The sequence below is a fragment of the Polypterus senegalus genome, chromosome 18 (assembly GCF_016835505.1).
Source record: "Polypterus senegalus isolate Bchr_013 chromosome 18, ASM1683550v1, whole genome shotgun sequence".
NCBI lineage: Eukaryota > Metazoa > Chordata > Cladistia > Polypteriformes > Polypteridae > Polypterus > Polypterus senegalus.
In genome coordinates this window covers 4,936,830-4,959,403 of record NC_053171.1, presented here as the reverse complement: position 1 = coordinate 4,959,403, position 22,574 = coordinate 4,936,830, and the positions used below count along the sequence as shown (strand labels likewise).

Below are 22,574 nucleotides of genomic sequence, written 5' to 3'. Positions count from 1 at the left end.
TCATCACAGCAGTGACTCCGTAGTGTGTGTGTGGCTCCCCATGAGACTCTATGGACCCCCTAAGACGTCTGCACATACACCTGATGAGATGGTGTCCTGGGGGATCTCCTCCCAGATCTTCATCAGGACATCAGTGAACTCCTGGACAGCCTGTGGTGCTACTTGTTGGCATCAGATGCACCGACAGATAACATCCCAGAGGTGCTCTGTTGGATTCATGTCTGGGGGACATGCGGGCCAGTCAGTGGCATCAACGCCATCCAGGAAATGCCTATACACTGTAGGCACATGAGGCCAGGTGGAACCCACTGCACCAGTGTAAGGTCTGACTGGCTCCTATAGCAGATACCTAACAGCAGTCAGGGTACCGCTGCCTGGCACATGAAAGTCTGTGCCACCCTCCAAAGATATGCCCCCCCCAGACCATCACTGACCCACCATCAAACCGGTCATGCGGGATGATGTTGCAGGATGCATAACGTTCACCACAGCATTTCCAGTCTCTGTCAAGTCTGTCACATGTGCTCAGGGTGTCCCTGCTGTCATCTGTGAAGAGAATGGGGCACCAATGGCGGGGCTGCCAACTATGTATTCTCTGGTGAATGCCAATGGAGCTGCACTGGTGAGGTGCTGTAAGCAGAGGTCCCACTAGAGGCCCTCATGACACCCTCAGTTTTGTCAGACACATGCACACCAGTAGTCAGCTGGAGGTCATTTTGGTGGGCTCTGGTGGTCCTCCACCTCCTCACACAAAGCCGGTCCTGCTGCTGGGTTGATGCCCTTCTACTGCCCTGTGCAGCTCTCCTGGTATCTCCTCTCTGCTCCTGAGACTGTGCAGCGAGACAGAGCAAACCTTCTTGTATGGATGTGCCATCCTGGAGGAGCTGAACTGCCTGTGCAACCTGAATGGGTCACAGATGCCACCTTAAGCCACCACAAAACACACAACTAAGGAAGAATCAGTCAGGAGACATCAGCTGTCTGTGGCCCCCCATTCCCTTTTTGGGGGGTGTCTTGCTGTTGTCTCTCCAGGTCACCTGTAGTCACTGTCATTTACACCACAGCAGGTGACATTGATTTACAGTCCCTTGTGGTTCCTAACTGGACACTTTGATGTCCCTGACGCTTCACTGACTTGGTGATGATTTTGTGTTCCCTTCATTTTGTTTCTTAAGGTTTATGAGGCGCCATTCCTATCAATTCATCTCAGGTGTTAATATAGCGCCTTTCCTCTCCATGCTTGTATCAAGTGCCTTCCATTGCTGTCATGGCTGTCTGTATTTATTAATAACCTAACGTCATGTCTCTTATCATGTAGCGCCTCTTACATGCCTGTTCACCTTTGCTATTTTTCACATCTGTCCTCAATTCCTGTCTCACTGATGGATCTTGATCTCCCCGGACAGATCTGCTAAGCCCTGGCGCAGAGTCCGACGTCGTCATGGAAGAAGGCAGCGATGACAATGACAATGAAAGAAACAGCGGCCTGATGGATGACATGGAAGAATCGATGGTCCAAGACCCCGAAATCTCACTGAGCGGCAACCACAGCGACACGGGTGACATGCATGACCAGGACCACGACGAATCCAGCAGGATGATAAGGTGGGATCCTCGCCCACCTGTTGAGTTCTCTTAAAAAAAAAAAAAAAAAAGCAGCTGCTGAAGACGTTAAACGCCCGAGTGTGTGAAGTGAACCGTCACGATTAGGTAGCCCATCCAAGTGTTCGTTTCGTAGGCCCGCTCGCCTGTTTCACACTCACTGGGGAGTCAGAGCCGCTCTCATTAGTTAGCAGCTGCAAATTAGCTGTCTATTAATGTCAGCCCTTAATGGTGGGGGGCTGCGGGGGGAATAACTGAAGTAGCAGGACTCCACTTTGAATCCTGAATGGAGCTCAGGCTGTGGCAGGGGATACCCTGGACATGCTTCATTCCGAGCTCCTTTTCGTCCCCTCTTTTGTCACTTCTTTCTTAGTGACTCAGTAGAATGTTCTGAGCTCCCTGCAGTTTCAAATCCATCCACACGCTGCCAGGAGCCCATTTCTGAAGGAGGTGCCAGTCCATTACAGGGCACTCTCACCAGTGCTGGGTCAGTTTAGGGTGGTCAGTTAATTTAACACAATGGACGGTGGGAGGGAAATGGAACACCTGAAGAACATGCAAACACCACATAGGCGGTCAACAGTTGAGGTGGTTACTACACTAACCACTACATGGTGGGACACCAATGTCTAGGTTATCACTGCAACTAGGATGCCGGATGGAGAGACAAAATGTCGTCAGCATCTCACCGTTGAGACACTGGCTTTGACTGCCAATCTGCCCCTGGAAGGCTGGTGAAGCTGAATTCAGCTGGGTGGGATCAGCTTGGCTTAAATAAGAAAGCAAATTAGAGCAAGGGGCTACAGTTGAAATTGACCAAACTGCGCATTACGCTTTTGTCTTTGCAGCCCTTCAACCAGTAACAACATACCCTTGATGAGAGTCGTGCAGTCTGTCAAGCACACGAAACGGAAAAGCAGCAACGTCATGAAAGAAGGGTGGATGGTCCACTTCACCAGCAAGGACCCCTTGGTGAGGCTACTCAATGTCCCGCTTGCATCAGTGTGAGTTAATGGTGTAGGAAGTGTCACCCCTTAGTGGTCAGGACTGAGAACTGCAAGACACTGGCAGCCGACTTTCGATTATTCAGATGAGCAGCTTTGGTGCCAGCTGCAGGGGAGCCTTGAAAAACAGCCAGTCTACCTTAGTCATGCAGTCTCCATTGTAATGTTGCAAAAAGTGGATAGCGCTTAATGGAGCAAAAAAAATGAGAAACAATCATCTAAGTCAGTGTGGGCAAGCACCACCCAACACAAGATATTAATATATTGTGGCAGATGGCCGGGTGCCTTACCCAGCCGGGACGCCTCAATACAGGAAAGACCAGGGGAGAGAAAGCACATCCAAAGCCATACCTCCTCCAGAGTGATAGATGGCAACCCAACAGGGCTGCGCCAAACTCCAGCTCCCATGGAGCCCTGTGGGAGTCCAAGGCACCGCTGCAACCAAGGTGGGCTTCCATCTATCGCTCTGAGAGAGGTACAGCTCTGGATATGTTCTCTGTCACCTGGTCCTTTCAGTGAAGAGGAGTCACGTCTGGATAAGGGACCCGGCCGTCCACCACAATATATAATATATATACAGTATATTGTCACACACATGCGGATGGGCGGCAGCTAAAGGGCTTGAATAATGACAATTCCATGCCAGTCCAGGGGGTGGCGAGGTGCACTGACTGTTTCTCTCCATCCTCAGCAGACCATTCATGGGAAATCCCACAGGGTTACGCCAACGATGACATCACTTCCAGTTCTGATGGCATTGATAGCGTCACTTCCGGTTCGGGTGCCCATGAAGTCGTCACTTCCGGTCATGATGCCTTTAAAGCCGCCATCTTTACGCACTTGAATCAGTTCTGTTTTGGACTAGAACCTGAACACTGCTCAACTAAACAAATCTATTTTGCAGCCAGTGCACAATATATGGGTGGCTGTGCCAAACCTTTTTGATGTCTCCTGTCTATTCTCATGACAATATCAATATCACGCTGCTAAGTAAGCAAACCAGCCGCCATGATGCAACGTCAGAGGCTTCACCCTCAGATAGCGATAACTGAGGTTCACTCCCCATAAGGGGACCTGATGAGCCCAAATTGGGGTGAAACACGTGTCATGTACTCTTTGTATTATTTGGCAGGTGCTGTATCACACACACACACATTTACATATATAACTAACAGACACACACACTTGTATATCCACAACTGATTTATGTGTTTCCTCTGAGTCTCCAACCTCATTCTTGAATCCTTCTGGTTGAAACACCGTGCTTCCCCTCCCAGGCCAGTAGCCTGCTGTCACACAAGCATCTAATCCCACCCGGCCCACTGCCTCTAAAGCCTGCAGGACCACCCAGACTGATTCAAATCAAGTATCTAGCCCCACCAAGCCCTGCCTATCCTGCTGTCACACAAACATCTAGCTCTACCTGCCCTGCTGCCACTCAGTCATATACCCTGCCTTTCGCTTTGTCACACAATTGTCTTTGCCCATGCAATACACTGCCACTTAAGGCTCCAAGACCATCCAGCCTGCTGGCACTCTATCATATATCTCCACCTATCCTGTTGTCACACAAGTATCTAGCCTCGCAGTGTCTTCTGCCACTAAAACCTCCAGGACCATCCAGGCTTCTGCCACTAAACCATAAAGCCCCACCCAGCCTGCTGCCACTCAATCCTATAACTCCGCCCATCCTTCTGTCACATACAGTGTGCAGCTGCTAAAGCCTCCAGGACCGCCCAAGCTACTGCCACTCAAGCATCCAGCCCCAGCCAGCCAGCCAATAAATCTTATAGCCCCGCCTAGTCTGCTGCCACTCAAGCACCTTGACCACACCCATCCCACTGTCACTCAAGCACCTCGACCACACCCAGGCCATGAAGTGCTGGCAGATGGCTGCCTTCTACTTCTGTCTGTGAAGCGCTTTCTGTGCTCCCACTGCCACGTTATTCCCCAAACTCAAAATATGGGCACAGGGATATCAGACCCTAGTATGATTATGATTTTTAATGCTTTTTGGGATCCACGGTGTTCATTAGGGGGCTCCCCAGGGACCTCCCTTATTTGACTCCTTGTTGGTGACTCTAAACTGGCCCGATGTGTGAGTGTGCCATGCAGTGGGTTAGTGCATACATCGTTATTTCATTAATAAATAGAATACAAAAAATAATAAAGTACATCGACCTGATAATTATTAAATTTTAACAATTACTTCAGAAAATGCAGTTAGCAAAATGACTTCAGGATGGTAAAAAGCCAACTGATTAAAAATAACATTTTTAAGTAGTGTCATTGAAGCTCAAGACAGCTGCAGACAATGACGGATTGCAAAGTATTACATTCAACAGCATATTGAGACACTTGTACCCTGCCCTTTGCTGCCCAGCTGGCTCACTTGCAGTCCTTCACCTCCCTTCACACACAGAGGATGGCACAGTGTCCCCGTGCTCAGAGGGGCTAAGTGACATCCAAATGACAATCAGACTCAATAACATGAGGTTAGTCCTGCAAACGTGCCTCCCTGCCAGGTGGACCGTCCAGCCCCTGAGCACATGTTACGAGCCGTGGTCTGCTGTATTGGCAGGTGGAGCTCATTCACCTCATGCCTTAATCTGCCATGAGCCCCTGACCGCTGCTAATTGGATTCAACTTGTGTTTTTCTCTCTAACAGCGGAAGAGACACTACTGGAGACTGGACAGCAAATGCATCACCTTATTCCAGAATGAGACAGGAAGCAAATACTACAAGGTAAGGTACGACCTTTGGGTACGGGGGCAGCGGGCACATAGCTCTATAAGCAGTCTTTGTTATAAATGTCTAGAATGATGGACAATCGGATGAATTCTGAAGAGCAGCCACATACAGTTGGGGGGCAGCCACAGAGCATCCTGCCCATTGGGTGTCCTTTCAGTTGCTTTTCTGTGGCATTGTGGGCATGGCTGGTGACGAGCGGGCGCAGGTGTGAGTGATAATCAGCCCTGCGGTGGTGCATAGACGTCTCCTTATGGTGAATGCCCACACTGACCCTGAAAATTGAATGGTCAGGTCCTTATAATGCACAGATGTGTGTGACTAGCCTCCCTGCCAGAGTCCACCTAGCTTTAAAGTAAAAAAAAGTGATGTGAGTGGCCACCTCAGTGCCCCCTGGGAATGTGCCCTTGTGGATTTACGATGAATGTGTTTCTTAAGGGTTCTGTCACCCCTTCAACCTCTCTATGTGTCTCAGGCACTGCAGTCACTTGTCACTTATGTAGCTCCGTGACGTCAGCCTTATTCTCCTTGTGCCATCTTCATTTATGGGCTGAAATGTCTTCCTCAAGGCCTTTTCTTTTCCAAGTTTGTTTTCTTCAGTCTTTGTTAATGTCCAACATTCAGCCTCATATAGAATTACTGGCCTCATCAGGACTTCATCAAGGCCTCACATTGGACTTAAAGAAGTCTCCCCCCACCTCTGATGGGACCCCCCACCTGTTGCTCATTCCCTCGAGGCCGTGTAAGCCCTCATTTATTCTTCTTTCTCATTTTCTCTTTTCAGGAGATTCCTTTGTCTGAGGTCCTGTCTTTGGAACCTGCAAAAAACTTCAGTTTACTCCCCTCGGGGGCAAATCCTCACTGTTTCGAAATCACCACGGCACACATCGTGTATTGCGTGGGCGAAAGCCTCGGCGGCAGCGTGGCTCCGTTGGTCAACAACAACGTGCTCGTGAGTGGCACCGGGCACGATGTGGCAAGGATGTGGGAGATGGCCATACAGCACGCCTTGATGCCCGTCATTCCAAAAGGAATCTCACACGCGTCCCGGCAGAGCCAGCACAGTAAGTCACCTCCTCGGATTGCTATTATTAAAATAGTCAAGTTTAAAGCAGTGTGTTGTGACTGACAGCAGGGGGCGTCATGCTGGCGTACACAGGAAGGTGACTTCACTCTTATATTTATTAATAATATATAGAGAGAAATAAAACATGCTGACTTTAATGAGGCAAACTTTGCTATTTCTGGCTTTCTGGCCACCAGGGGGAGCTCTAGAAAAAAGTGGTCCTGAGTTCATTTGTGATCCAGGATTGGCTGAAAAAGCAATTGTGCTCAAGGACTTAAGGGGGCTTGGAGTTGGGTGATCACTTAGTGGTGTGGGCTCAAAGAGTGGATGGAAGAAAGGCCAGAAGGCAGAAAGTGGGACGTAAGGAATGTTACGTAAACTTCTGGTGGTTGTCCGGGTACAGCTAAACCTGTTTAGTTTATCTGTCTATGTTCTCCCAGAGTTAACTGCTCACCTTTTCTAATAAAGCCATTTTGTTTTTTTATTCGTATTTTGGCTTCTGTGACTGTCATTTGAGTTTGGGAAATGCTCGGGTGGTGCCCCCTAGTGTTCATACCCCTCATGTTGGAAAATGCTGTGTTTCATGAATGCAAACTATCTATCTATCTATCTATCTATCTATCTATCTATCTATCTATCTATCTATCTATCTATGTACTCCTGCCAACTAGGCCTATCTATCTATCTATCTATCTATCTATCTATCTATCTATCTATCTATCTATCTATCTATCTATCTATCTATTATATAGTGCCTTTCACATTATCTATCTATCTATCTATCTATCTATCTATCTATCTATCTATCTATCTATCTATCTATCTATCTATCTATCTATCTATTATATAGTGCCTTTCACATTATCTATCTATCTATCTATCTATCTATCTATCTATCTATCTATCTATCTATCTATCTACTGTTTATTTATTTATTAGTGTTTGTATAAATATGTGATAGTTTATATAGATAACTACTGTAAATATTTCATTATATATTAAACATGACCATTCTTACGGCACAAAGCCTGACAACACATTTAAGATGCCTATTTAAATGAAGGCGTGTTGGTACAGAATGAGAAGCTGCCACTCGTAACGATTTGTTTCCATATCATGAGACGGCTCTCGTGAAGTGACTCGTTTAAGAATAATATACCAAGGAATCGTTGGACTTCTTCTTGTTTAGTGACTCGTTCACAAATCAAATGGCTCAGGACTCAGGACTCAGTCACGCGGTTCTTCTGCAGACTTCAATACGTGGATGACCTCACGTAGGACACATGTGTGCTTTAGCCCCTCCGTTGAGCTCCATTGAATAGATTTGCTCACAAATTGGTTCATATGATTCACTGAAAAGAGTCATCCAAGAAAGGAAGCACTTTTCATGAATCGCCCATCACTCTCTAAATTCTGTGAGCTCTGTCCACTCATCCCACACGTGCCTGAACAATCGTGAGGCGTTCCCTCCCTCCCTCCAGCTGTCCCAATAAGTCCCAAGTAGTTGTAAAAATGTCAACTAGAGAGTAAAATCCTGTCAAAAACCCTGGCTGGTAGCACAGAGAGTCTCGTAAAATGTTTATAAATAGAAGAACTTATTCTTCAAATAAATGCTCTGAAGAAAATGAAAAGCACTGTGGAGCACAAAAGGCAAAAAGAAGTTGCCAGCAAAAGGAATCCAAGGTGAACAAAGTGCCAGCACAAAATAGAAACAGTAGCCAAGAACAGAATAGAAAAAGGTGAAAATCCAGTAAACCAGCAGAGCACAGAGCTGATCACACAGCCACCCTCACCAAGGGCCAAGTGTGTTCACAATGAACCGCAAAGGACTCTGGGTTGAGCCCACCTTTATATAAGCAATTGGTCTTTTAGGAGTCAAGATATTTTCTTCACTTTGTGTGTTTTTTTGGTGTAGTGACAAATTATTTTGTTTCATTTTGTTAGTGGCAGACGTGTAATAAAAGGCACTATATAAAAAAACAAATGTCTTTATATTTTATGGAAGTAAATGCGTAATGAAAGGCACTATAAGAAACAAATTAATTTCTTTAAATGTTGTGTTAGTGGATGCAGAATGAAAGGTACTATAAGGAAAAAAAATCATTTATTGGCATGTCGTAATACCAAATGTGTAGGGAGAGACAATTTATGAAACATGAGTTCATTTCTTTATATATTATGGGAGTTTGGCATAATAAGAGCCGATTTGTGTACTTCTTTACACTTTGTGGTAGCAGACGCATAATGACAGATGTGATAAGAATGAACGGCAGACATTATAAAGGTTTGGGGCAGCCAGCTGTATAATATGGCCTGGCAGCAAAGGGTTGAGATTTAGACAGAGTTGTTCCCAAGACTGAGTCCAAAGGCAGAACTGATTAACTGGAAGCAAGATGGCGACTTTAAAGACCCATAGAGGAAGTGACATCATCAAGGGGGCCAGAACCGGAAGCAACATCGTCCAGAATGGAAATGAACTCATCAAGGGGCTGGGAAAAAAAAAAAGGAAAGTGATGTCCTCGGGACCATAAGTGACGTCATCAAAGGCCCCCTGAACGTGGGAGTGATGTCATCCGGACCGTGAATTACGTCATTGAGGGCGCTGGAACCTGGCGGGATTTCCCAGGAATGTTCTGCCAGGAACTGAGAAGGACAATCAGCACAGTTCGCCACCCCCTGGTCTGTTGTGGTATTACCATCACTCAGGCCCTTTAGCTGCTTCCTACTCACACGTGTATGACACTGACATTATACAGAAGAAGACCCTGTGTCATTATATTTGGCAGCAGTTTGACGTAATGAAAGGCGCTATATGAACACGTTTCATTATGTGCTATTAGACATATAATGAAAGGCGCTATACAAAATCTCAATTCTTGATGTCTTTTTGGTGGTAGGTGCTCTATAAAAAGCTCATTCATTTCTTTACACGTTGGGATAATGAATTGTTGGCTCATGTTGAGGGGGCTTCTCTTTCAGTTCAACTGAGTTTGTGTCATTTGGGGGCTCATTCAGCATTTGCTCAGGTGGGGAGGGCAGAGTGTGGTGAGGCCGACACGGAGAGAGCCCACCTTGCAGTGTGAAGCTGTACCTGAACGCCTGTGGAGTCGGTGGTGTGAGTGGCCTTCACGTCGTCACTTTTCGTCTCCTCTGTGTGTATGTGTGTGTTTGATTGACAGGATTTTTGTGAAAGGCGCTATATAAATGGCCACTGTTGACATTGTGCTGCTGTCTTTGGCCAACACGAAAGTAAGAATGTCACCGTCTTGAGGAAACGTGACAGCGCACTTTAGATTCCCTTCTTTGTGACGTCCGCACTGCCTTTGATTTCTTTAACCTCTTTCTGTTTTCCTTTCCTTTCCACAGAAGACGTGTCGCTCAGCATTTCAGTGTCAAACTGCCAGATCCAAGAAAACGTGGTAAGTGATCCTCGGCACCCTCACGCTTTTGTCCTTTTGAGGACCCTCCGTCGCCCTCCTGCTTTTTCACGTTCATCACTCGAGATTGTGCGGCTTAGAGTTGGCGGGTAAGCCCCCCCAGTTAAGAGGCAGCCTGACACTTAATCTGTGGCATTAGCTCAGGGCCGGCCGCTCACGTGTCTGCAACGCATTTGATTCTGCCAGCCCCGTGACCGACGGAGAAGACCAACAGACACTCAGTGTGAGGATGGGCAGCAAGGGGGAGATGAACTTCCATGCAATGGACTGGAGCTCCACCCGGTTGTCTTGAACCCAGTGCTGTCAGAAGGGGGTCAGGCCCACCGCGGCCAAGAACTTTATTAAGCCGGCATGTGAATGTTCTGCTGTGGTCACTGTTCATAAATCACAAAGAAGAATTCATTTCTCTACAGTTTGTGGAAGGGAATGCGCAATAAATGACACGATAGGAAAGAAAGGCACTATATAGGAAGAATTCATTTATCTTTATATTTTGTGGCATATAGGAAGGTAATAATTCATTTTTTTGCATTTTATGGTAGTAAATATACAACGAAAGGCACTACTGTATCTGAATCACATTCATTTCTTTTACATTTTGTGGTAGCAGCTGCATAATGAAAGGCGCTATAAGAAAAAAAGAATGAATTTCTTTACATATTGTGGTAGCAAATGCACAATCAAAGACACCGAATCAATAATTTCTTCCTATTTTATGGCAGTTTGTCCTAATAAAAGGCACTAGAAGAAACACATTCATTTCTTGACATTTGGTTAGTAGATATGTAATGAAAGACCAGTACCCAGAGCCAGATTTGCTACAAACGAAAATGTCTTTTTTGGACCAACCCAGGTCAGTACTGATGGCGCTGCCTCCTTCACCACCTCCTCCTCCTCCAACACTTCTCTGCTGACCCCAAACTCGCCTGGCAGGGGCACACAAGGCTCCCTTAAAGTCCACCTGGGGTGGGTGGGACGACGCATATGTGATGTAATATGGCTGCCACCCGAGAGCTCCTCAAAAGGGCCACCCAGTCAGAGCACATCTCAACTGATCAGGGCTCCCCACTTGTCCTTCCACCATTTTGAGTTCCTCTCCAAGTAAAGAACCAGCAACCCACCCTGATGGGTCATCCTGAACTGCCACCTTACCAACATGAGGCAACATTTTCAGTACTCCTTTGGTGATATTTGTGCGTGGAACTCATTGGCATCATTTTGTTTTTGGGGGGGGTCTGCTGTGAGAGCGCCACCTAGTGTTTGTTAAGATCCTTGCTGTATGGGGCTGCTTTTTGTGTTCAAAAGCTCCTCTTCAGTTCCTCCTCTCTCTGTGCCTTGACAGCTCCAAGTAGTTGCCTGTTTCCAATATGCCAGGACATTGCCCTGTGTTGGTACGCAGTGTTCCTCGGTTGATGTCGGCTCATTAGATTCTCTCAAGTCACAAGATGGTAGAATTGGTTTTATTGTCTTCTTTCAAACCTGCCCATTGATTTTTAGTTCTTCTTCTTCAGAAAAAATGAACCGTGTTCCTGCTCAATTGTGCTTTACGCTGTTTGTCCAAAAAGGCCGACATCTGCTGGGGCCCTTGACTTTCTGCTCTCTCGTATGCCCTCGTTGCTTTAATGGCACTCTTTGCTATGGCATTATAGGGCATTTTCATGCGTAATTCACACCGCCACAAGTACTTTCATATGGTGAGAGTGCGGAGCGCAACAAAAGAAAGAGACAAAACGAAGGAAGCTGCGAACCCCGCACTAATGACCTGATGTGCATGTCACACAAAACTAATGAGAAGCTGGCAACAACGGGCGAGCCCACCTCAAACGGCAAAATGACTCTGCGCAATTCTTCGGAAGCATTAGCGTCCCGCTGAATGCGCCGCGCACACAATGACCACAGATGCAGAGGCTGTTGCCCCTCCTCGGCCTTTGAAACCCACCATTGACAGAGCAGCTCTCACCTCAATGAGCTAATTGAACCGAAAAAGTAATAATAACAACGAGGATGAGGAGGAGGAGGAGGAGGGCCATCAGCGAGCTGCAGCTTCATCGCAATTGGGTAAAGTTACATTTTTATCGAAATTGCTTTTGAGATGCATACACGTGTGCAAGGGGGAGAGCAAAGAGAGGAAGTGACATCACAAACAGGTGTGGGTGCCGGCAGCCAAACGAGGCTTCGCAATGGAGACGGCCGGCACCGAGCTTCTAGGGGGCTCTGCACTGACTGGCAACCATGCTGACTTGAAATAAACTGCGATAATATTGGAGAGGGCGCCAGTGACGACATTACAAGATAATGCGACATAATACTGAATCGTGTTCGTGGCGGTAGAGTGAGTGCTGAGGAGGCAACGTAACATAATATAACATAACATAACATAACATAATATAATATAACATAATATAATATAACATAATATAATATAATATAATATAACATAACATAACATAATATAACATAATATAATATAATATAATATAATATAATATAATATAATATAACATAACATAACATAACATAATATAATATAATATAATATAATATAATATAATATAATATAATATAATATAATATAATAGAGCAACAGCATATGTCTAATTTGGATAGAACTAGATTGAGAATGTTACAATATGATATGATATCTGCTTATTCTCAAAAATCTTAGTGTGTGCAAGGCTGTTGATATAATATAATATAATATAATATAATATAATATAATATAATATAATATAATATAACATAACATAACATAACATAACATAACATAACATAATATAATATAATATATAACATAATATAATATAATATAATATAATATAATATAATATAATATAATATAATATAATATAATATAATATCACTAAATTTAGTAGAAAAGGATTTGAACCTGTTACATTTCAATACAGCATCTGTTAATTCTCAAAATGCTAAATCGAGTACAAGATGTTAGAGTGTGCACTAAGGCTGGCATTATAATACAGTGGAACCTCAGTTTGTGAGCGTAATTCGTTCCAGAAATGTTTGTGTTTTGGGGTGCAAGACAGGGACTCGCACTTCACAGCACACACGCATAGACACACACAGACACACACAGTCACAATGCTCTAGTAAACAGTATACGCTCGTACAGATGTTGACTATATGAGTGAGGCACGCAGACTCAGACGGAGAATAGGAGACGATTGCCCTCAAGAGGAGAGAGAGAGAGAGAGAGAGAGAGACGCACGCGCAAGAGAGAAGAACCATCAGCTCAGTTGTGATCACATGACACTCAGCAGACAAAGTGTATCCATACTACTCATATTGCAAGACAAATTTTATTAAAAAAATTAGCTCGTCTTGCAAAACACTCGTAAACCAAGTTGCTCGCAAACCGAGGTTCCACTGTAATATATAATATAATATAATATAATATAATATAATATAATATAATATAATATAATATAGTACAGTGTGTATCTAATTTGAATAGAACTACAGTATATTAAGAATTTTACAATATGATATGATATCTGCTTATTCTCAAAAAGCTTAGTGTGTGCCAAGGCTGTTGATATAATATCTAATATAATCTAATATAATGTAATATAATATAATTTAACTAACTTCAGTAGAAAAGGATCAAACCTATTACACTTCAATACAATATCTGTTAATTCTCAAAATGCTTAACCCAGTACAGGATGTTAGAGTGTGCACTAAGGCTGGCAATATATATAATATAATATAATATAATATAATATAATATAATATAATATAATATAATATAATATAATATGTCTGATTTGGACATAAATGTGTTAAGAATGTTACAAAATGATATGATATCCACTCATTTTGAAAATGCTTAATGTCATTCAAGGTGTTATGCCAAAGTTAAAATATAATCTAATCTATACTAATAAAAGGCAAAGCCCTCACTCACTGACTCACTCACTGACCCACTCGTCACTGATTCTCCAACTTCCCGTGTAGGTAGAAGGCTGAAACTTGGCAGGCTCTTTCTTTACAGCTTACTTACAAAAGTTAAGCGGGTTTCTTTTTGAAATTCTACACGTCCGCCATGTTGAACTTTCTTATTTATGGCCCCATCTTCTCGAAATTTGGTAGGCGGCTTCCCTGCACTAACCGAAACCAATGTACGTACTTATTTCGGTGGTATGATGCCACTGTTGGCCACCATATTGAACTTTCCTACGGTCATTGTTACTTATTGGCCCATCTTCAAGAAATTTGGTACGCGGGTTCCCAACGCTAACTGAATCCTACTTACGTACATATATACGTCCATAGCCTGCAGCTCGGTCACCGTGTGAGGCGGCGCGGGGTCCCCCATCCCAACGCCTCCCACGTTGTTGGCTGCCTGCCTATATAAGGCCGTCCGTCGCTCCAGTCTCTTCATTACCTTTCTTGCTTCGCCACAGGATTCACGTCTCCCTGCTGATAACTACAGCCTCTTTATTTAGTCCATTAAATAAACATTCTCCGCTGTTTTATTGTTCATTTATTACGATTATAGTTATTGTGTAGGTATTTTAGACTTACTTTACATTGTTCAGATACCCATTTCCTTTATCATTCCAACCGTACCCCCATTAACATGTCTATCGAGGTGATCACCATCGATCAAAGAACTGTCACTTACCGAGTGGTTTCCATGCCCAGAGATGGCGCCTGCCTTTTCCATTCTCTGTGTTACATATTGCATGGCCATATCAGGCTCACTCTTGATATCCATTGTGTCTTATGTATTGAATGACTGGCACAGGTTCAAGGTGTGGACTGATGACGTACAGGAGATAATTAGACTACACAGGAGCACTAGAAGAGTCAAATGCTTAAGCCCTTCACCTATGGATCTGCATGTGAGTTGATGGCTGCAGCTGAATTGTTTGGTTGTCGCTTTCAAGTGTATCGAAATGGCCAAATATTTTACACCTTTCGACAACCGCCAATGCCTCTTAAACATCTCAGATTGACAAGTGACGATTTCAGTAGTGGACACTTTGATGTTTATGAATGTTTAAACTCTCAAAAGCTGGATGCGAAGTTATCGATGAAACCGGTTGTGTGCTTACAACGCTTGACAGATGCCGAATGTCACTTCAACACAAGTCCTACGAATACTAACGTAATTGAAACAAACCATGAAACTCAAACCGATTACGACAGCAGCAATCCAAGCTGTGAGATTTGAGACAAGATTACTGTTCACATGGCCGACTGTATGTTACATGCTCAGAGTAAGATCAGCGCACAGCTTGGTCAGATTACAACCGGAGGGCCGAACTCACAATGTGGTACACAAAGAGATCCTTAACAAATAATTATTGGTATATTTTCCCTCAGTTTAAAAAGGTTTCATTTTCTTCTTAATAAAAATTTTAAGGCAGTACTTTGCCGCTGCAAAGCGCGGGTATTTTGCTAGTAATATAATATAATATAATATAATATAATATAATATAATATAATATAATATAATTGTTATATATGTGCATCAGTGGATCACCCTCCGGGTTCGTCTCAAACAGGTAATACCACCCTTGGCCTAGAGGGGGCACTCGCGCTAACCATCCTCCTCTTCTTTTCCTCTGCAGTTGTGGAGGGTACTGGTGAGGGTAGTTGATTTCACCTCTTCACGTCTTCCAGCTTTAAATCCCACCGCTGCCAGTGAGAGACCATCCGTTTTGACCCGACTGAGCTGAAGGACGGAGCTCCGTGTTCATTATAGCAGTTGTCAGAATGGCTTGAATGAATTTGTCTGTAATTTCTTGTAACAGAGGCACACATAGCTGCCTTACTTGTTTCATTTTTTGGGAGAGAAATTAAGCGGGACGGTGGGCTTGATGGCCCAATACTTCTTCTGGGCCCTGAATATAATATAATAAATCAATTGGATAGAGCTGGTTTGAGAATATTATATTTGGCAAGTCTCAGACTGCTGAATCCAATGAGGGTCCACACATGCAAATTCTGAACAAAGAAGGACTGGGAATTGACCCCAAGATGCTGAATTGCCCTTTCTGGTCTATCACAGCACCACATATAATGGAATGGGTGGGCTAATAATGTAAAATGACTTCAGTTTCTTGTTTTCATCCACTGGGCAAGTCTGCTAATTCAGTTTTAGGGGTCACGTGGCCCACAGTACCAATCATGGACAAGGCTGTCGTCCATGGCCGGGCGAACTCCTCCAGAATGTGCCCGCTCAGCATGGCTAATCTTTTGTGACACACGCAAGTGTCTGGGATGTAGGAAGATCCTTCGAGGTCTTTGGATATCAGCCAGGGCTCTGGAGCTGTGAGGCACTTGAACTAAGTGCTGAGCCGCAGTGCTGCCCCCAGGTTGCTGTGACAGAGCAAATCGTTCTGATCGCTCACACTTGGCCCCCCCATCTCGCTTCTGTTTGTGAGCTCCACTAAAAGTCGTCGTCCTTTTTTTGCTCTCGCTGTGCTCTGCCGACTCCTTCCTCGCGTGCGTCTGTAGTTTCTATCAGCAGTTTTCTCTGTTTGTGCTGCTGAGTAAACATATGTTGAGCTTTAGGTACCATATTAAGAGTTTCAAAATAATTACCATCCGCTATCCACAACACCAAAGCTGTCAGAGGTTATTACTTATTTTTTTTTAAACATATATCTAATGGTGTGCTCACTGAGCGCCTTGGCAGCCCGTAGAGATGCAAGGTCCCCGAGATTGCAAACATGTACAGTGCAGCCAGCTTTCCGTCGAGCACTAATTAAACACTTCATAATTTATGCAAATAGGGTCGCCGAAATAGACAACCAACCAATAAGCTCCACCGATGTGCTAAAAATGCACTTTTCAGCTTTAGCCCGGAATCTTCCAAATGTTAAATCATCTTTTTTTTTGTGTAACTCCGGTCCAGATATCGGTGGAGAATGTGAAGGAGGTAAGCTGATCACACCACAGCCAGCACCTTTTAAATTAAACGAAACCTCCAATTATTAAACATACGCCAACCAGTCACTGCCGCAATATTTTCACACCACACAAACATAAATTGTCACTTTTCCCTGGAGTATCAATTGGCTTCGTACAACAATGCCTGTAGTTTGACTGTGGTAACAAAACCAGGGTGGCATTTCTACTTTGGGTTTGGCATCTCAGAGCCATCAAGGGCACACAAAGAATGGCACTGAAAGATCTCCAGTGCTGAGTTAATGTAACCCTTAAAGCTCAGTTGTTCTTACTTCATACGTCATGGAGACCCTTTGAGAGGGTGGTCCTAAATAAGCCTGGTTTCAGAACTTCTGGATCTCAGACATATGGAGGGGTGTGGAGGACTCTCTGATTTCCATGCTCCGCGGTGTCTACTCCCACCTGGCACTACAGTCAGGGTCCAGTTCTTTGACTTTTCCAGTGCCTTCTACTTCATCGACTAGCTTTGGACCCCCCACAATCACCTGATCATGGACCACCCGACCAACAGGCAGCAGTTTGTGACGCTGAGGGACAGTGTGTCAGAAATGGTGGTCTTTTGATTTTGGACCCCCACAATCACCTGATCATGGACCACTTGACCAACAGGCAGCAGTGTATGAGGCTATGTGTGTCAGAAATGGTGGTCTGTAATACTGGAGCACATCGGGAGAGCTCTCCCATCTCCACCCTCCACACGATGGACTTCCAGCAGAAATTCTCAGAGGACTAGCCCATCATAGACTTCATTAATAATGGAGATGAGTCAGAGTACAGCAAGGTTAGTGTGGGGACAACACAGATGGCACAGAAGATGACTTTTAAAATGTGTTGTGTCATTACGTTGGGGAATATGCAACGTTTGAATATTAAAGCACCACGAATGCATTTGTATGTCGGCATTTTGCTTCACCACATCGAACCGTTCATCACACATTGAAGCAGGCACATCGATCCTGGAGGATCTCCAAAGCGCCTTTCTGTCACATGTGAATAGTAAACAGAGACTTTGACATCACGTACCGACTTGATCACACTGCGCCCCCCGACTGTTTGCTGGCACTGCAACTCGCACACACGTCGCATTGATTTCTGAGGACGTGCTCAGAGGACGCATCACATGAACGATGCCGTGATACGTGAGTGTATGTGTTCTGAGGGTGAAATATAAAAGCAGACCTTAGTCCCAGTTCCTCCCACATGGTGTGACACGTTGAACAAGAAACGTTTCCCACCGACTCCATTCCACAGAGGCATTTCCAACCTCAATCCACTTGCTGATGTAAGATCTTCTTGGAACGTTACCCTCCAAGTCCTGAACAGGCGGCCTTGACAACGATTCCCTTTCAGCAGCCGCCACTGCAGTATAATCTTTGTAGCTGATTGTAAACTGCTCAAAAAAATGAAAGGAACCACATTGAATCTGAGTGTAGCATCAAGTCAATGACACTTGTGGGCTATTGATCTGCTCAGTGAAGTAGCAGAGGGGCTTGTTCATCAGTTTCAACTGCTTTGGTGCACTTTAACAATGAGACGACCCCCAAAACAGGAATGAATGGTTTAGCAGGTGGAGGGAGGCCAATAACATTTTTCCATCCTCATCTATTTTGTCACTCATTTTGCATTTGTCTATGCTCAGTGTCACTACTGGTAGCATGAGACCATACCTGGACCCTACAGAGCTGGCACAGGTAGTCCATCAATACCACGTGCCATTGCCAGAAGGTTTGCTGTGTGTCTCCCAGGGCAGTCTCAAGGGCATTTAGGAGATTCCAGGAGACAGACAGGCAGTTACTCTAGGAGAGCTGGACAGGGCATCTCGTAGAAGGTCCTTAACCCATCAGCAGGACCCACCGGTATCTGCTCCCTTGGGCAACAAGGAACAGGATGAGCACTGGAAGAGCCTACAGAATGACCTCCAGCAGGCAGGCCACTGGTGTAAATGTCTCTGAGCAAACAGACCTCATGAGGGGGACCTGAGGGCCCGAAATCCTCTAGTGGGCACCATGAAGCTCAATTGGCATTTGCCATAGAATACCAGAATTGGCACCCTGTGCTTTTTACAGATGAGAGCAGGTTCACCCTGAGCATATGTGATAGACGTGAAAGGGTCTGGAGAAGCCGTGGAGAACATTATGTTGCCTGTAACATCATTCAGCATGACCAGTTTTTGGTGGTGGGTCAGTGATGTTATATCTGGGGTGGCATATCCATGGAGGGATGCACAGACCTCTACAGGCTAGACAACAGCACGGCAGGACTGCTATTAGGTATGGGGATGAAATCGTTGAACTCTCTGTCAGACCCTGTTCTGGTTCCTCCTGGTGCACGACAATGCCCGGCCTCATGTGGCGAGAGGATGAGGGACTTGATCCCATTGACGCCCCCCCCCCACCACACTCTCACTCACCTGACCTCAATCCAGTAGGACACCTCTGAGTGGGTCATTATGTTTCGGTCCATCTGACACCTCAGACTGTCCAGGAGCTCAGTGATGCCCTGGTTCAGGTCTGGGAGGAGATCCTCAGGACACCATCCGTCGTCTCATTAGGACATTGTCAGGCATTTCATACAAACTACTGAGTAAGATTTGGAGTTGCTGCAATGAAACTTCAGTCAAATGGACTCATCTGCCAGCCTGCAGCCTCATTTTTTCCCTTTGATTTTCAGAGTGTCTTTGAATTCTGCAGGTTGATCATTTTTATTTCCATCCTTTCATTTCTCACACATCACCATATCAGTCCATATCATTAGAGATAGCCATCAGGATATTTTTCCCTTTGAGATCTGATGTTCTTTCAAAGTGCTCCTTTCATTTTTTTTAACAGTTTATGTGTTTGACTAGTCACCATCGATGCTGTGGGATGGTGACAAGCCACTCTGTTGAGGAATTTGCTCATTTGTGATGAGACCTCGGTAGAAGATGTCTGAGATTGCGTGTACATTTTTGTGACAGAAGGCATTGAGCCTCTGGGTGACGTTTCTTCTGATGGCCCATATCTCTCTTGCACTGTGTCCACAATGCTCCTTTTTATTGAGCTGAATCCTGATGGCGGTGGTGATCGACTAGGCCGACCTGATGTGATGTGGTTGTTGGTAGACCTTATCAATGTGACACCACACATCCCTTTCAGTGCCCTCATTGCTTTGAAAGAATGCTCCCAAGGTAGGAAATGTCCAGTGCCTGCTGAACTGCCTGCTGGGCGATGGTGACGGCCAATCCCGGTCTTTGGTTGATGTCCATGGTCTTCATTTAGTCGGGTCTGATGTGTAAGTCCACCTTCCTACTTGCTCTTCAAGACAAGTGGCTATGCTCTGCAGGCTTGGCTTTGTTTCTGCCAGCCACATTATGTGGTCCATGACATCCAGATAGGTGAGCCAAGTTTGGTCGACTCAGGGAATTCTCAGGCATGACCTCATTGCTGCTCTTTGTATGATAAATGAAATAGAAATGGAGTGAGGATATAGCGCCGAGGCAATCCCATCTCAATGCTGCCTTAGCCGTTGGATCCATGGTCCATCTTGATGCAGAATCGCGAGTTTTGGTACAAATTGTGGAATACATTCCCATGCTCCTGTGGTATCCCATACGACTCCACAGTTCGGAAGAGTGGTTCTGGGTGGATGTTGTTGTTGGATTTCATGGTACTGATGAAGATCATACGGAGTGTCGTTTGCAGTTGGATGCTTTGCTCGATGAGGTTCAGGAGCGTAAACATTTGCTCATTGCAGTTCCAGTCTTATCACCATCTTAAACCTGTGGGCACCCACTGTTTCCATGAAGATCTAATGTTTGCCTGTTTCAATTCGTTCCAAGGGGTGTACTTACTTTTTCACATGACCACCTATACAGAAGTTGGCATTATGTTGGGTTCAAGCCTAACACCACACTGTCTACTACACCATCATTTACTGGCAGGTTAGGATGTCCGGTGGTGTCTATCTGTGCACCTGGATTGCTGCCAAGACCCTCAGGTTGATGGTGTGGACCACCAGGGCGTGTACAGCCTCCCTAACCCAACACAGACAGGCAGAGACACGAGTTGCCACACAACACACATTTTTATTTTCAGTTCCCAACACACAATGCTCACAGGGAAAGCACAACACAGTCCCTTTTCCTTCTTCTTCTTCTCTTCCTCTTCCTCCTTCATTTCTCTCCAAGCAAACTTCGAATGGAGTGAGGCGGCCCCTTTTATAGGGCACCCGGAAGTGCTCCAAGTGTCCCCAATTCTTCTTCCGGAAGCACTTCTGGGTGTGGTGGACGTAATGCATTGTCCTGACGCCCCCTAGTGGTGGCCACAGACCAAGGCAAGGGTTGAGCTTCTAAACTCTGAACCCGTGGTTCCACTGTGAGCCAGGGGGGGTTTGCACCCTCTAGTGTTCCAGGGGAGGTATTGCCCTGAATATGCCCTCTCCCTTGGTCCTTCTATCAACAGAGGTGACCCGGCTGGGTCGTCTGCCACAATGGACATATACTTTGGACACCTGGCCAGCACATTTATCAAATGGTTTGATAGCAGAACGTCCTGAAATGGTTCAGTATTGGATGGAAGGATGGACATTTATAGGTTCCTTTCAGTATCTGTGTCAGCACGGGTTCAATACACGATGTTGGATGGGTATTTGCTGGGTGTTCTCAGGGTTATAATTTCCCTAATAATTTATGGCACACTGAGTTTATCTCCTATGAGGAATTGTTTGGCGGTGTTACTATTTACTAAGTGGCCACATCCTTGCTGGTAGTACGCGGTGTGAAAGGCGCTATATAAACAGGGTAACTGGTGGCAGTTATTTGTGGGCCTAGAAATTTGTTACCTCCCACAACCCCAAACACCACCCCCATTCTTTGAACTTCCAAGTGTTCTGGTTTGAGGCAATGCATGCTGGGAAGTGTTGGGGATGGCGGCTAACCCGTCGCCTGGGCTGTGTAAACTCCGACATGTCTAAATCTGAATTTATTTAGTCTTTCTTGTTCTTTTTCTTCTTCTCTCCTTTTCAGGATATCAGCTCAGTCTACCAGATTTTTGCCGATGAGGTTTTAGGATCCGGACAGTTTGGAATTGTTTACGGAGGTAACTAACATGTTAAAAAATATGATCATCTCTTTTCCTTTTGCCGGATTTAATTAAAAACACTTTAAAACAACTCATACATTTAATTAATGGCTGTGCTGCTGACATTGTCTGTATTTAGAGACGGTCTCTAATAACTGCAGGTAATTGTAGCCTCATTTAATTTTCAGCAAATTCATTATAAATGAAAAAAAAAAAATCTTAACAGGTGAAAATACAATTTGTGAATCTAATTTTATTTTAATTGGAAACGTACGGGCAGCAGTAGGCTTTCGCATGACGTTCCTTGAGGAGATGCTGTTCAGCCTCGCTAATGTTCTCGTGCTCATCTTCACTGGTGCTGTCACTTCAGACTTGAACGTGTCCCTTATTACGTTTTTAGGGCTGTCATCAGATAGGGAGCTCTTCACAGGAGACACAAAAAGCCCCGAGGCAAGTGACAGCATCGTCAACGCTTCTCGACTCATTTCATCAACTGTCACCTAATCGTGTTGGGCAACCAAAGTGTAGCCATTAGCCTGCTGGGGGTGACATTGACAATGAGCTAAATGGTAGAAAAGAACCCCACATGCCACCCGTCGTCTGTAATGAGTAGGAATGGCAGACGTCTAATCACCGGCCTGCAGGTGGCATGGTGACCCAGCGGTTAGTACTGTTGCTTTAATCATCCAACACCCTGGGTTCAAGACCTTTGGCTTCTCC

The 22,574-nt window shown here is 45.0% G+C and overlaps 1 protein-coding gene across 3 annotated transcripts in view; it reads left to right on the top strand.

Annotated features, from left to right (window-relative positions):
* Positions 1-22,574, top strand: part of prkd1 (protein kinase D1) — a 266,398-nt gene that overhangs the window by 222,303 nt on the left and 21,521 nt on the right. For all 3 annotated transcript variants that reach the window (XM_039741300.1, XM_039741299.1, XM_039741301.1), the window contains 6 exons: positions 1,407-1,605; positions 2,451-2,574; positions 5,275-5,352; positions 6,140-6,419; positions 9,788-9,840; positions 21,800-21,872. In XM_039741300.1, coding sequence (XP_039597234.1) covers positions 1,407-1,605; positions 2,451-2,574; positions 5,275-5,352; positions 6,140-6,419; positions 9,788-9,840; positions 21,800-21,872 — 807 coding nt within the window. The remainder of the gene's footprint in view (positions 1-1,406; positions 1,606-2,450; positions 2,575-5,274; positions 5,353-6,139; positions 6,420-9,787; positions 9,841-21,799; positions 21,873-22,574) is intronic.